Source organism: Artemia franciscana, chromosome 16 (genome assembly GCF_032884065.1).
Source record: "Artemia franciscana chromosome 16, ASM3288406v1, whole genome shotgun sequence".
Taxonomy (NCBI): Eukaryota; Metazoa; Arthropoda; class Branchiopoda; order Anostraca; family Artemiidae; genus Artemia; species Artemia franciscana.
In genome coordinates, this window is record NC_088878.1 from 37,368,488 (window position 1) to 37,385,097 (window position 16,610).

Below are 16,610 nucleotides of genomic sequence, written 5' to 3' on the forward strand. Positions count from 1 at the left end.
AACGTTTGCGCGTCGTCTAGCCCCATTATAGATATTTATTCTAGTGGTAGAGAGGTGTCAAAGTATTTTTATGAAATATTTGTAGTCTACCTAATTTAGCCACTAGCCAGTTAAAGTTTTTAGCCAGCTCTAACTAGTTAACACTAGCACGCCATCTGGCCTAATTATACACAAATTTTGGTAGCTGGGAGGCGTCAATTTTCTTATGAAAAACTGTAAGCCGGTAAAATTAGTCACTAGCCAGTAAATTAGCCAGCTAAAAAACAACAATCTTATGATTCCATCTGGCCTAATTCAGACGCTCATTCTAGTGGCAGGGGGCGCCAAATTTTCTTATAAAAAATATTTGTAAGCCAGCTAAATTAGTCACTAGCCAGTAAATTAGCCAACTAAAAAGAAATTAATACTGGAATGCTATCTGGCCTAATTGCAGACACTCACTCTAGTGACAAGGAGGCGTCAAACTTTTTTATAAAAAAGACTATCGGTAATTCGTCTAAATTAGCCACTAGCCGATGAATTAGCCAGCTAAAAAATCAACAGTGTTATCACTCCATCTGGCCTAATTTAGACACTCATTCTGGTGGCAGGGAGGCATCAGACCTTTTCTAAGAAGTATCTATATGCCAGTTAAATTAGCCACTAGTTTATTAATAATTAATTTATATTGTTGCATAATGCACTGCGTATTCTTTTTTAAACTGCAGAGATAGTCAATGGCAGTTCTTATTTTTGGATTTTGTGCAAATCACGGACATTGGCGAATGACTCGCTTTACGATTGTTAGGTATTTGGTTTTAATTCTAATAATTTTTGGCTTTTACTGAATTTTATTTATCTTTTTTTTTTATTTCATTGGCTTTTCGTTTTTGTTCACATGGACTTTCTGCGTTGGTTTTGCGGGTTTTTTCTTCAGCATGTTCCTTGAATATATTATTTTGTTCGCGCTGAAGAAGAGAGGCGGTTGTCCTCTCGAAATATTTATTTTGTTGTGTTTTGTCAGTACTTCGTTTGGCCTTAAAAAACCCACTTTTGATCGTTCTACGCCGATGTGGTGTAAAAAACTGTTTTGATCTCTCTAAGGACTTTCCATGAACCCTTTGAACCCTGGGGAGCCACGTTTAAGAACTCTCGCCTCATACATTCAGAATTGAGTTAACCGAACCTAGTCCAATGGTATAACTGATTAGGCATACTTTCATTTGATATGAAGGATTTGTTGTCATAGATCAATCAATTTCAATCATCCCAGCAATTTCTTTAAATAAGAAAATCACAAAAACTACGTAACCACGTCATTCATCCCAAGGCTTTCCGGCCTGGCAAAACGGAGCAATTTCAACTACTTAGACTGTTCATAAAATATGAGGGTATTAAGGACATTTGTTAGGCTGACTGTGATCCATTATCAGTATTTGCTGTGATGATTTCACACTACGGCATAAAACCTTTCACCTAGCATAACTATAGACCTTACGTTACATTATGTAATCTTACGATACAAATTTTGCCCATGATAAAGGCAGTGAGGAATTAACAAATTTGAAAAATAAGTAATAAGCTTCTTCTAAAAAGCATTTCAACCTTCACAAGACCTCGAGTCTTCAGCTCAATTCCACATTTTGAATTTTTGAACTCTGCTAATGATGATTGCGATAATTTTTGACGATGAATATGATGGTCTTATGGATCTTTTATTATTCTAGCATGAAAAACTTGTTTAAGTGACGTACCCTAACTTAAACTTAGAACATAGAAACATATGTAAGTAGTATGAAAGCCGCTTTAAAGGGCTAAATGAGGCATTTATTTAGTTTTTTGAGCCTTGGGGAACCCCAATTGAAGAGTTTTCACTCTATAAGTCTCAGAATCGAGGTAATCTAACCTGGTCGAATGATCTAAACTTTAGTCTTTGCTTACCTTTGTATGGTGAAGAATTGGTTGTCATAAACCCTTCAGTGTCACTACTGTCCACTGAAGACGGTGGTATTGAAGGCATTTGTCGGGCTGGTGAATGCCTTGATATACTAGTGGTATTTGACAAGGTGCTGAAAGACCCTGATTTCATGTCATTATTCCACTGTGATTGACCTGATCGAGATATTAAGGTATGGTACCCAAGGTCATGATTTGGTGTTTGTGGACGATTTGGTGTCGTCTGTCTTTGATTTGATGCACTCACTCCAAAGCCAGGAGGAGGAGGAGGTGGAGGTGCTAATCCATGAGGATGAGGCTGAAATGGAGGTGTCGGAGGTGGTGGACCTTCTCTGTGAGGTGGAACTCGGTTTAAAGGCTGAAGGGGCATTGGTCGACATCCTCGCAGTGGTTTATCGTCAGTAGTGTCTGAAAAATGTAATATAACGTGAGTAATTTGAAGACAATGAAATAGAAAGGCCTTTCTTCATTTTTTTTTCTTTTTTTTACACTAGTAACAAACAACTTTAAGAATTTCCAGACTGTTTGGAAACCTAGAAAAACAAACAAAAAGAAACAAAACACGTGTGCAGTCATTCCAAATATGATACTCAAATTTTATTTTAGAACCAAAAAGGGGGAGATAATACATTCTGGGAGCAAAAACTTATAAGTATCTCGAAAAAATAATAAGATACGAAAAAAAAAATTGAACTAATGGCCAGAGAATTTGCCGATTGGTTTACACAGACAATATTTTTTTTTTTTTTTTAACCAAATATATAAGCATATACCTTCAAAAAAGTTACGTGTATATGTGACTGTGAAAGACCACTTTGGAGAATGTCGAAACTCACCGGCGATTGTCCGAAATTCGTTTTTCTCTTTTTAGTCATTTCTCCTTAGGTTTAGTCAGCGTTGCCAGTCAACTTTTTCAATTTAATGCAAGGTTTGATGATGGCAGGTTAGGTTAGAATAGATTAAGTTTGGTTAGGTGAGATTGGGTTAGGTTAGCTTAGGTTAGGCGTTTAACCCATTTCTGATGTCTAGAACCAAATTTAACCCAACATATCCCAATCTGACATAAATTTACTTACTCGGACGTAACCCAACTTCAACTTTTACAATCATAGCTTGTAAAAGACTTAAAAGGCTGACTCGCAAAGCTAATTAAATCCAAGTAGAGAAGAAGGAATTTCGGACATTCCCCGGTGAAAGTCGACACTTACCAGATTTCGGTCTTTTACGAAAACAGATATATGCGTTGCATGTGTACTGGTACTATGTGCAAAAACACGCACGTGTTTTTTTTTGCACTATGTGCAAAAACATACAAAAAGAGCACGTGTATATTTCTCCTGAATAATTATAATCTAAAAAAAATGAATATACAGCATAAAAGTTTGAAAGACAGAAGTCATCATCAGTTCAACTGTAAATAAAAAGAAGTTCGTAACACTAATTAAAATACAAAGAGTATGTAAAGTTTGGGCTATATATTTGTCCATTGAGGGGGGAAGTAAAGCGATGCGCTTCGAGAAATGATATGTGTTTTAGGATGTTCTAAATTAGTTCCCAGAATTTTATACTGTTTCCTTATGGAGGGTTGAACTACTGAACATTTACCATTTTCATTCTTTTTGCAGTGAGGATACTTAAACCGAAGTTTTGGCCGACATTCTTTTCTGGTTTTTCATATGCTGCGAATTTTCTTCGCTTCCTTCGTTGTCCAAGTTTTTCCTTTTTATCGTATCATCCCGAAAAAGTTCTTTAACCCATTGCCAAAATGAAATACATCGATTAAAGATAGCATAAATATAAATTTAATATATTTTTTCAATCCTTATTGAATAAAAATCCTTGGCGAAAATTAATTCATTCCACAGTCAATTATTTTTTTATGGTTATTTTCTAGAAACATTAACGTTTGTATGCCATGTGTGTATCGCCCGCTATGCAAATTCGGCGCAAAAAAAATGTGTAAAGTCGAGCATATTATGTTACCATACAACTTGAAACCAACTGGGTAAATTTAAGGTAGAGATCAAAAGTAGTGAAAAAAAAAACAAACATTAAACAAAGAAAGGCAGCAATTATCATTCCTCTTGGTAGAATGAAACCGAATCAAAACTATGCACTATAAATTCCTTATGCCGTATTTGAATACAACGGGTATAAACCCGTCTTGCCAAAATCCTAAGGTATGCAGGGACATGCTACCGGAACTATAGAAACGTGTATTCCTTTAATAGTTGGAACTATTTTGATTATTGTTGGCATATTTTAAGCAGATGCGTTTCGATCAAATTTTTTGCTTCAAAAATATCGCTTTTGAGACAAGTAGTTAGTTGGTTTTTATCGACCATATTTTCAACTCTGAATGCACAAAAAAACTATCGCCTTAAGACGAGCAGTCCACTGGTTATGATTGACATATTTTTCAACTCTGAATGCACACGAGTTACTATTATAGGTACGGACAGACAGAGCCCTTAAAAGGAATAGTGTCGCCAATCGAGGGGCATTTGTTGTCTCCTCCTCCGAGATTAAAAAAAACTTGGTGCTTCATAGGAAAAAAAAAATGGCCCTACCCTAGATTACGAAAAATACCTTTTTTGGAATAATTTAAAGATAATTTAAAAATCTCTTCTCCTACACCCTAAATTTTCGTGAATTGGAGTCCCTGAGAGTGTGGTGGTATCAGAACATTTTTCACCGAAAGGAATATTTGGTGTTACTGCTTAAAGGTTTGCAAACAGTTTTTGTTGGGACGGCAGAAACAGAATTGTTAGCTAACAATAAGGCCGTATCCAGGGGTAGGGTTAAGGGGCTTGATCCCCCCCCCTATTTTTTCTGGCTTATAAAGCGTAACAATTTACTGAATATATATTTCACTGAAAGTGAAATATATACTGGTGAACTGGTTCACCAATGGTGAACAATGGTGAACTGGGTTATTGTAATTCGGTAGAGTGAACTTCGAAGTTATTTATTTGAAATACAGCAGGGTTTCAGTTATACGAGAATAGTGAAATTAGAGTCAGGACAGTGAATTTTTAAATTAGAATATTCTGGAATTTTGTTTGATTCAATAAACACTTTATTTACGTACAAATCCTACTTAAGGATTCGTCCAGGACAAAAAAAAATGATGACATTAAGTTTTCACAAGGGCATAAAATGAAGTTGATCAGGATAATTTTGATCAAGAGGTAAACTGACGTTCAGCATTCAAATACCTACTAAAGACCTTATTTAAGGATTTTATTAGGACGTAAGATGACGTTACAGGTTTCAGCCAAGAAGTAAAATGACGTTAAGGATTTTGATCAGGACGTAAAATGACGTTAGACATTCAGATATCTACTAAATAGCCTACTTAAGGATTTGATCAGGATGTTAAATGACGTTATGGATTTCGGCCAGGAAGCAAAATGACGTTGTGGATTTTGACTAGGACGTAAAATGAGGTTCAGCATTTAATTCCTGCCATTGAAGTGAAATTTCACTCCTAACTTTACTAGCGGGCGCCAAATTAGAAGCCGGCTGGAAACAAACCCGCGGCAGACCGAGGCATCGATGGCCCGATAGTTTTTCAAAATACTTGAAGTTGGCAAACATCGATGTCCACGATGCACCAGCGTTAGATGCTGATCGCACCGATTGGAGGAGGCTGACATCACTCTCCAGGCTGAGCCACGCCCGGCAGGAAACATAAGTCAAAGTAAGTCAAGTCCGAATTAAACAAAAGAAGAAAAGGGACGAAATATATGCAAAAAATAAGCTAATAGCATATTGCACTAAACAGTTTACGAAGGTGCTGCATTCCTTTGAAGGTGCAGCTGTCTTTGGGAGTAAACGGATTGATGATGTTTTTACGGATAAAAACATTGTTAAATTTAACTAATTATTTTAGCTTACTTATTTTCACGTTTCAAATGGCAACACTCACGAAAATCTGGCACTGCTTTGAAAATTCATAATTTTTAAACAATCAAAAGAAAAATCTTAACAAATCGTGGTATTTATATATGAACAGAACTAAAGTAAAGGTCCAGAGAGCAAAAGAATTCTTACAATATTCAGGGTTGCCACTCGGTGAAAAAAAGTGACTAAGTTTTAGTGATTTTTCGGTCAATTTAGCGATTTTTTTCAATAATCTAGTGATTTATATGCTGATTTGGTGACTTTTTTGTTTTAGGTGATATAAGAAATCACTAGAAATAGTGATAAGTTACTAGGGGTGATAACCCTCATTGTAACGTCATCGTTACATTAAATGCTGTTAGAAGTATTGAGGACGTTTCAATATGACGATACCTGACAGACACCTTGGCGATCCTGAGTTGCAAGAAGTAATTTTAAAAAGAAAAGTAAAGAAAATATAATTTTAGACGTTCTACTTCTAAAACGAGACAGTATGATGTATAATCAACAAATAGCTTGAAAAATTCCGATTCCCTATCCGCAAAAACACTAAACTTAACAGGTAGTCAAAATGGAATAATTGGGGTAATATTGGTATTTAAGAATGCAAATATTTGTCAGTAATTTTCATATTGAAAGTGCCATATAAATATGCAAATAGCTACCAAATTAAAGGAATAGGGTTAACTGAAAGGTAATAAAAGGGCCAATTTAAAGATCCATTGAAAATTTTCAAAGAGAAGAGAAACTATGCAGCTCCTAGGCGCCATACAGTCGTGATGGTGATGCGAAGCATGGTTTGAAGAATATACCTTAGGGTAGATACCCGTCAGAAGCTCGCGGAACAACTTTAGACCAACCCAAAATACTAACATAAATAACTTTGTACCGTAGCGAATGAAGTTTTTCAAGGCGGCTCTAAATATAATTTTCTCAGCCTATCATGAATACATCAATAGGAGTTTAACCATGAATGTGTTTAAGAAAATTTGGGAAAGCGCTTTAAAATGAAAGATAAGTTACAAAAAGAATAATTCATCCAAAGAGCTTATCGGATAACAGACATAAAGAAAAAGACGTATACTCTCTTGTGAGGATCGACAAAAAAATAACACCTTATTTGTTAACCAGTGTACACTTGAGAATTTGGAGCTACAAGTACGTGTTGAAACAACTGAGGCGTTTGGGAGATGGATAGGATTTACATAAATTGGGCTGTATATTTGCACACTAGGGGCGGGTGTTAGTGTTAAGTATAGCGGCACTGCCAGCAAAATGTAATCTAATCTAACCAAAGATACCAACTATATATTTATTAAAATATAGGTATAATGTTTTTTTCCCGTTGAGCCGAAGCTAATTGTCTCCGCATACAAACAACAATAAACCAATTATTGTCTGATTTAATAAATCCAAATTCTCGAGTGTGTACTGGTTAACAGATAAGTACCAAATTAGCCCTCTCCCTCTTCACTAAATCTAGTGAATCCATCATGATCCCCAAATTGGTGCCCATGGACAATTTACTTGTTGCTTGAAAACAATTTAAATTTATGAGGGTTAAAATTTGTAAATTGAGCGTTCCAGTTTCATAGCTAAGCAAATCATAATAAAGATGAAACCAACTAAAACAAATCTAATTATCAAACTTATCGTTGAAAGCTACAAAAAATTTCAAGTTTCAATATATAACTTTTCATTTATATTATGGTATAGAACATGACAATTATTGATAGAATTTCTATAATAAACAATTATTAACGATCGTGTAAAGTGGAATGTAATTATCTTTTATATAACAGAGTTTTTAAAGTGCTAACAAAAAAGGGATATAAAGTAATAAGCGAGAATTCAAGTTTGATTTAAAGGGTTATTTCATTCGAAGCTTGCAAATATCTAATTTTTTCAGAATTCAAATTTTTAATCCAGCTTCCAATTTTTGAGATTAAAAAAGAGTAAAACAAAAGAAGCAGTGGTGTCACTTCATTAAAATTTAGGGTAGCAAAGGGGGGGGGGCAAAATTCGTCACTTTTTATTTTTTCAATGAAAATACCAAAAACGAGGTATTTTTCAATGAAAATGTCCCCCAAAAACGGTATTTTTCAAAGTCTAGGGGGACCCTAAATCTAGGGGGTAAGTGAACCCCTGTCTCCCCTAAATGACGCCACCGAACAGAAGTGAAGACAAACAATTATATAATTGTTACAATGAATAATCATTTATAATAAAATAAACAGCAAAGTAATTACATTAATTCTTTAGAAAATTTACAAGTCCAAACAACAATAATTGAATATAAGTTGTATGCGTAAGTTTGATTTGCTACTTAAGTCAGTTCTTGGAAACACTTAAATGGTTTTCTTACTTCTTCATCTATCAAATTATCACTTTTCTTACTTCTTCATCTATCTAATTACGGTTTTTCTTACTTCTTCATCTATCTAATTAGGGTTTTCCTTACTTCTTCATCTATCTAATTTCTTCGTCTATCTAATTACGGGTTTTCTTACTTCTTCGTCTATCTAGTTACGGTTTTTCTTACTTCCTCATCTATCTAATTACGGTTTTTCTTACTTCTTCATCTATCTAATACGGTTTTTCTTACTTCTTCATCTATCTGTTTACGGTTTTTCTTCTGTATGGAATTCACTTCCTGTGAGTTTTATGGAGGCTGAGCACCTCCCACAGTTTTAAAAAAAGGTTAAAAGAGTATTTGTTGGTTTTTGGGGGGATTGGAGTGGGTTATAGGGTTGGAGGGAGGAGCGGGTTGAAGTGGTTGGGGTGGAGGGAGTTGTATTCGGATGAGAGTTGTTACCCTGGGGGTGTCTGAGAGAAAGTGATTGTCTTTTTTTCTTTTCATTATTATTTTAATTAGCGTAGGATGCTTCTAGGAGAATTTATGTAAGTTCTTTTATTATTATTTTTAAGTTAGGATGCCTTTAGGAATGTTTGTGTAGTTAATCGCTACGTGTTAGCAGAATTTAAATTATTCCCTATCGTAGTGATTTATATCTGTAATAGTTTATATTTTTGTTTATTATATAAATAAAAGCAATAAAAGTATAAAAAAATTGTAATGACTCCAACTATATGACACTTATCGATTTAGCTATTAAATTATAAAATTAATTATGATTTCGTAAACTGCAAATTAATTATGGGAAATACACTCAGGAATTTTCATTGCGCAAAAAAACAAAAGATACAACAAATTATATGCAAAACTTTTAAGCAGAGCCATATCCAGGATTTTTGTTCGAATGTTTTTTTTCGAGAGGGGGGAGTACAAAAACTTTAAAAACACGCCAGAGCTTGTTTATATACATTTTGATGCGTTTTTATGAGTTAGAAAAATATTTTGGTAGAGGGGGTCAAACCCCCTATCCCTCCCCCGGAATTGGCATTGCTTTTAAGTTTTGTTAAAGAGGTTAATTCGTCGTTTGAAAAGAGTTAAATTTCGGTAGGGCTCAAACTTTTATAATTTTCACTCCTTCATTTATAATTAAAGGATAAATTAAAGCAAAGCAATGAATTCAAAGTAATTAACAGGAATTAAGCAAGTAACTTAAGCGATGAAAGTTGACAAAAATTCAGGTTTATCTAACTAAATTACAAAATTTGACAGTCATGGATATAATAATTCTGATAAATAATTACTTATGATCATTTGATTTTTAAATCAATTAAACACTAAATTTAATGGGAATCTTCAATGTATTAAAGTTCAAACTTAGAAAAAGTTTTTTACATTTATCGAATTATGGTGTAAAATGCGACACTGTCAATATAATTATTATGATAACAGGTATTTATGAGCATTTAAATTGCAAAGAAATTCTGCTAAATTTAATGGAAATCTTTAATGTATTAAAATTCAAACTTTAAAAAAAGTTTTACATTTATTGAACAATGCGACAGTTGTCGATGTAATTATTAAAATAAATGAATTATGATATTATATATTATTTTATATTGCGATATAATAATAAATAAATCATAAATAAATAATAACAAAAATAAGAAACCAATAAAATAATAAATAAATAATTAGAATAAATAAATATTATAAAAATAAATTATGATCACATGAACTGGGAAGTAATTGCGTCAAATTCAATGGAAACATTAATGTGCTAGCAACAAAAATTTGACAAAAAGTTGTACAAAATGCGGTTGCAGGTACGACTGGAACTATGATCAAGACCGCATCCAGAGTGAGAATTAGGGGGATTAACCCCTTCCCCTGCGAAATGTTTGCCCAACTCGTAAAAACGTACTAAAAATGCATATAAAGAATTTAACTTACGGCTTATAGCGACCACACCCAAAGTTAATCCTAATGAAATATACCAAATATGATGAAAATATAATACTTTAGAAACAAAAATAAGGAAACTACAACAGAGAATTGTGGAAAGTATGAAAATATAGTGTAATTATGGAATTATAAAAATATAATACTTCAGAAACAAAAATAAGGAAACTACAACAGAGAATCGTGGAAAGTATGAAAATATAGTGTAATTATGGAATTATAAAAATATAATACCTTAGAAACAAAAATAAGGAAACCACAACAGAGAATTGTGGAAAGTATGAAAATATAGTGTAATTATGGAATTATAAAAATATAATACTTTAGAAACAAAAATAAGGAAACAACAACAGACAATTATGGAAAGTATAAAAATATAGTGTAATTATGGAATTATAAGAATATAATACTTTAGAAACAAAAATAAGGAAACAACAACAGAGAATTATGGAAAGTATAAAAATATAGTGTAATTATGGAATTATAAGAATATAATACTTTAGAAACAAAAATAAGGAAACTACAACAGAGAATTGTGGAAAGTATGAAAATATAGTGTAATTATGGAATTATAAAAATATAATACTTTAGAAACAAAAATAAGGAAACTACAACAGAGAATTGTGGAAAGTATGAAAATATAGTGTAATTATGGAATTATAAAAATATAATACTTTAGAAACAAAAATAAGGAAACAACAACAGAGAATTATGGAAAGTATAAAAATATAGTGTAATTATGGAATTATAAGAATATAATACTTTAGAAACAAAAATAAGGAAACAACAACAGAGAATTATGGAAAGTATAAAAATATAGTGTAATTATGGAATTAAAGGAATATAATACTTTAGAAAAAAAAATAAGGAAACTACAACAGAGAATTATGGAAAGTATAAAAATATAGTGTAATTATGGAATTACAAAAATAGAATTCTTTGGGAACAAAAATAGGGAAACTACAACAGAGAATTATGGAATTATGGACGCCCAGAACGCTAACCCGCATTATATTAAGTACCTAACCAAACCTAGCCAACTCTATATATAAAATATAATTAAAATACACCTGCTTAGCAGTTTATCTCACTGAGACGAAAATAAATATCTCCGAATGCAAACAGAGAAACTAGTTTCATTCAGATCTATAACAACGGTGTGGTCACTATAACACGTAAGTACCAAAATTTCTCAGATACATTTTTAAAGTTTTTTGTAAGCAACCCCGCCCACCCAACAAAAATCCTGGCCTTGATGCATGAAAATACTCAAAATTTCAATAAATTTAAAATTTAACATTCACGCTAAACAGTCAGTTGAAGAAACCCAGTAAAAAAAAAACGAAGAAAAAAAGACATTAAGACGCCGCATATCAGTTCATTATATTTAATCCCCGGGGTATCTTTGTCTGCCGCAATTAGTGAGTATAATTCATCTGGTAATTCCTTATCCACAATTCAAAGGTTAAAAATTTATGCACATTCTTATATTAACGGTACATGTAAAGAATTAAATTTAGATTTTTTTTTTCATATTATTAATGTTACTTCAACTGGTGATTTGATCGGTACATCTCAAAGAGAGTGCATACCTCATTACGTACTACTGCAAATCAGCTATTGTTAATCATACAAAAAACAACAGATTCTTTTCGGGCTTAACCTTTGACCCTCCTTCTACCTCTTCATTAGGAAGTGGGAGGGGAGTAATAGCCTTAAAATAAAGGACCCCTAACTGTGTCTAAGTTTTATCTGATTCTTTTCCCACGAAATATAACTACTATCGACTTACTGGAGAAATGGAACGGTAAAAGACGGCAAAATATTTCCGTTTATTATTAATTAAATTAGTTATATATTAATTATATAAATTAATTTTAAAAAAAGTTCACTTAAGTTAAACTTGCTCCCAATCACAAAAGGATACCCTTTACTGTCTTTACACACGAAAAATGGTTGCCTGAGTAAGGTATATGCTATAATGAGACAAAACCCAATAGAAATGAATAACAAATCTGAATTATGGTTGAAAAGCAAAATTAAAAAGAAATTTTAATCGTTGAGGGCTTCTCCCTCAGCAATTAATTGGAAGTAATAGATCTGAAAAATATTTTACATGGCGTGAACAGTGAATAAAAACATTATAGAATTCGTACTGCATGAACAAGATTCAAATAACCCCCTTATTAGCTTTGACTTACACTAGAAGTTTACTTCCGGATAAATTAGGGAGGAAAATATACTGAAAATTGGGAGATAATGGCGCGAACAGTGAGTAAAATGGAGATGATTAATAAATAAAAAGCTATAAAGACCTTGTGTGGTATATAAAAGACTCAAAAGTCACCTCCTACTAGTTTTATTTCCTACTGGAAGTTTACTGTTTTACTCACACTCATTTTTATTGTTTTACTCCTTGCGGGAGTTCAGTTTAACTGACTATTTTTAACTCAGTATTATTTCCACCGAAGATCATCACCATTTACAATGCCATATGCGCGAAACTAAATTTTTGAGCCAGTGTTTTAAGTATCAGAAAAGGACACGAAGGAGTCTAATAATAAAAACAAAGTACTTTCAAACAGTTTCATTAACTACAAACTAGGCATGTTTTTCAAATATGATTTGAATTATATGTGAAGGAGGTGACCATTCTGTGACTATGAATTGCTTATTGTAAGCGCGCTTCCCACCAGGGTTGCGAGTGGAACATCACCAGTAGAGAGGCAAACACTCCTTAAAAGGCTCAAATTCACAGATTTGAACTTTTAATGCACATAAAATCATGCGAGGTACTCAGTCAAGAGTCGTAGATCATCATTTTATCTGATGTAAGCCAATGCGACAAAAGACGAGAAGCCCAGCGGGACCCCGTCGAGACCTTTGACTTTAGATTCGTCACAGAAAAGTCTTTGAAATTGTCAGTAGATTATCTAGTCGTATGACATACTTTTCCCAGGAAAAAAATGAGGGTTTACTAATTTGTTTATTGTGAAGTGTGATTTATAGGCGATTTCAGTCTGTGTTAACCTACTCTCTCGAAAATAATGCCTCACGGTAGTTAAGTCTTTTTAGCCTCTGGGTTCCTTCTAGTCTGTAGAGCTAAGATCATTGAAAGGTATTGACGTGATGAGTTTAGAAACTTGTGGCGTCTCCAGAAAATGCTGACAGTTTTTTCAAGTATAAAGGAGTTCAATTCAAGTGATTCTTTGAATTGATTAAGTTGAAACTTGCTCAATTCTATATACTTTAAAAAAAAAGTTAAAATTGAGAATTTTTTGCCTAGCTCGTAAAAACGTAACAAAAATACATATAAAAAAAATTCTGATACGTTTTTAAAGTTTCTTTTATGTACCCCCCCCCCCAAAAAAAAAGATTGCTGGATGCACCCTTGACAACTAGATTTTTGTACTTGGGGTGGTGGGGAAAAAAGTGCATTGTTCGATCACAATTTTTTAATTTATAGTAGATACGAGCCCCTTCAAGTGTCAAGGACTTTTTCGGCCAACCGCCTAGGGCTAAACAGAAAGCGGGGCGTCAACGGTTGAGATCAGCGGATATCACAAAGAAAGGACAAAGGGAAATAGGAACTTCTCTGGAGGTTTTAAAGAGGGAGGCTTTGAAGTAGATTGGGATGGAGGCAAGGCAGGCGTAACTGTGGTTGCCTCAGGCGCCTGGGGGTGCGGTAAGTTGTTAGCAGAAGTATTTTCCTTTTGTTGTTTCAAAATTGTGAGCTTTCTGGGCAGCACCACATTTTCGTCAGTGTTGTCACGTTGAACCTTGATATAAATAAGCAAACGATTTAGTTAAATTTGATGACGTATTTCGTCGTTAATGGTTGAAACATTAACAACCTTTTGATTCCCAAAGACAACAATATGTCCGAAGGAAAGTGGCACCTTTACATGGTTGTGTGAGTTTGTACTTTTCAAAGACAACAATACGTTCGAAGGAAAGTGGCACCTTTATATGGTTGTGTGAGTTTATACTTCCCAAAGACAATAACATGTTCGAAGGAAAGTGGCACCGTTGCATGGTTGTTTGAGTTTGTACTTCCCAAAGACAACAGTATGTTCGAAGGAAAGTGGCACCTTTACATGGCTGTGTGAGCTTCTACTTACAAAAGACAACTATGTGTTCGAAGGAAAGTGGCACCTTTACATGGTTGTGTGAGTTTGTACTTTTCAAGGACAACAATATGCTCGAAGGAAAGTGGCACCTTTACATGGTTGTGTGAGTTTGTATTTCCCAAAGACAACAATATGTTCAAAGGAAAGTGGCACCTTTACACGGTTGTGTAAGTTTATACTTCCCTAAGACAACAATATGTTCGAAGGAATGCGTTTGGGTAGTTTGTACTACCCAAAGGCGATAATATTTTCGAAGGAAAGTGGCACCGTTACATGGTTGTGTGAGTTTGTACTTTACCAATATTTCATATCACTGTCCTTGGTACTTTCAGATCAATCTCAGAGGAAGAAAGCCCCTTAATATTTAAACATACACATTGTTATGATTAGCGTAAACGAGAGAACTCTATTTTGAAATACGAAACGTGTGCATCAAGATTCAAGTTTTATTTGTATATTAGCTCTACTACATAGCTGAACAAAAAAGTGAAAAGCCTTAAGCAAGATCCATACCATAACTAGATTCAAAAAAGCGCATTCCAATAGAGTAAGATTAAACAGATAGACTTTGCGACGCTCATGACCACTCCTACAATAAGCTCTCTGGGTCGATCCATCATTTGATATTACTACATTTTGACATATCCACGACATTGACATAAACTTGACGTATTGAGAATGCAGTAATCTAAGACAGGGGAAAAGCCATCCCAAATAGGGCTCGAGATGGTATCAATCGGTTTTTGGACAGAGTTGCCACCTGGTGACTATCATTGTAATTTTTTTTTTAACTTCTTATTCCAATTTTAAACAGTCTAGATCAAAAAAGAAATATAAGTTGGGTTTTAAGAATATTCAAAGCAGCTATTTGATAGACAAACCGGTAATGATCAAGTTCCAACTTAGGAGAAAATACTTAATTTCCAAAACAAGTCTATCTTTTTTTTATCCGGCAAGGTATTCTTCACCTACAACTCTGTTTTTAAATCTATAATTAATAGATTTGTTTTTAAATAAATCTGTTTTTAATTCTATTATTAATATAAGCTTCAAAATTTAAGAGTTCAGTAATTTAAGATAATAATGGAACATTATTGTTCATATGATGTTTTATTGTGTAAAAAACATCTCTTCAAACAATCCTAACAGTTTTTTGAAGTACCAGGGATAATGAAAGTGAAGTATGATTTAATTGATTATGCGGAAACTTACTCAATCATACAAATCGTTAAAAATTAGTAATATTGGGAATTAACTTGAAATTGAAGGGGGGGGGGGAGTTTTTAAGACACAAGAGCATTACAAAAAATTTCAGAAAGATAGTTTTACGATATATATATATATATATATATATATATATATATATATATATATATATATATATATATATATGGTCCCGTTAGGCGGTAAGGGGTACTATTTCGTTTTTTTAAGGTTCTACTACCAAAAATGTACTGAATCGTATGCCACCATGTACTGAAGGAACCTCTTCAAGACCCCAAAATCAAATTTGCGGAGGTAAAGATTAGTATAGGCTGTTTGGAGTGTTTCTGAAAGATTGTAAAGGTGTAGTATTGGGCATAAATAAGGTAGAAAAAGATATACCTCTTTTCAAATATTATAATCAATAATAATGCAAAAGTATAAGCAATAATAATGTAGCCTCCAGCAAGTGCAGTAACAATGTGAATGCTAGGGTTCAGCGGAAATATGGTTTCTACAAGACGGCAGATAATAACCGCAGAACGACGAGGGGTGCTGCTAACAAAGGGAGTTTTAGCGATTTTAGGGAGTTTTGACAGTTTTACAACCACTGACCCCGTTCCACATAAAGAGGGGCGCCACATTTGGAAACCCTAGCCGTACATTCCACGGCTTTTTCTGCGAGGCCCCTCGCGAAATTATCAAATTAATCGCGTGATTGGAATTCGCAACATATTTGATGACAGCAATTATTATTAGTAATTCTCGTCACCACAATTGTGCCACACATCCCCCCTAATGGGGTAAATATAGCCCTAAACTATTTACAAAGGTTTGCTACTTAATTTTTTTTAATTGGCAAGACGAGCCAGTGTTGACAGAAATCAATACAAATGATAATAGCAAGCCCACAACATCAGCAACCTTTTGAATATAGGCTAGGGTTGTATCTAGCCATGGTACTTTGGCGCAATTGCAAAGGGAGTGATTATTATGTTTGGAGTGAACACTGAACAGAGAATCTAATGGTATAAATTTTTCCTGACTTCTGCCCTGAGTCAAAGATTACCTTTGCTAAAAAGCCTGTCCAGTGGTAGGCCTATGTTTATGTTTTATCTGGT

General features: G+C 33.7%; 1 protein-coding gene across 2 annotated transcripts in view; it reads right to left on the minus strand.

Annotated features, from left to right (window-relative positions):
- The window catches only part of LOC136037411 (F-box/LRR-repeat protein 7-like), a 109,043-nt gene that overhangs the window by 15,774 nt on the left and 76,659 nt on the right, over positions 1–16,610 (minus strand). For both annotated transcript variants that reach the window (XM_065720166.1, XM_065720167.1), the window contains one exon: positions 1,921–2,343. In XM_065720166.1, the coding sequence (XP_065576238.1) occupies positions 1,921–2,343 (423 nt within the window). The remainder of the gene's footprint in view (positions 1–1,920; positions 2,344–16,610) is intronic.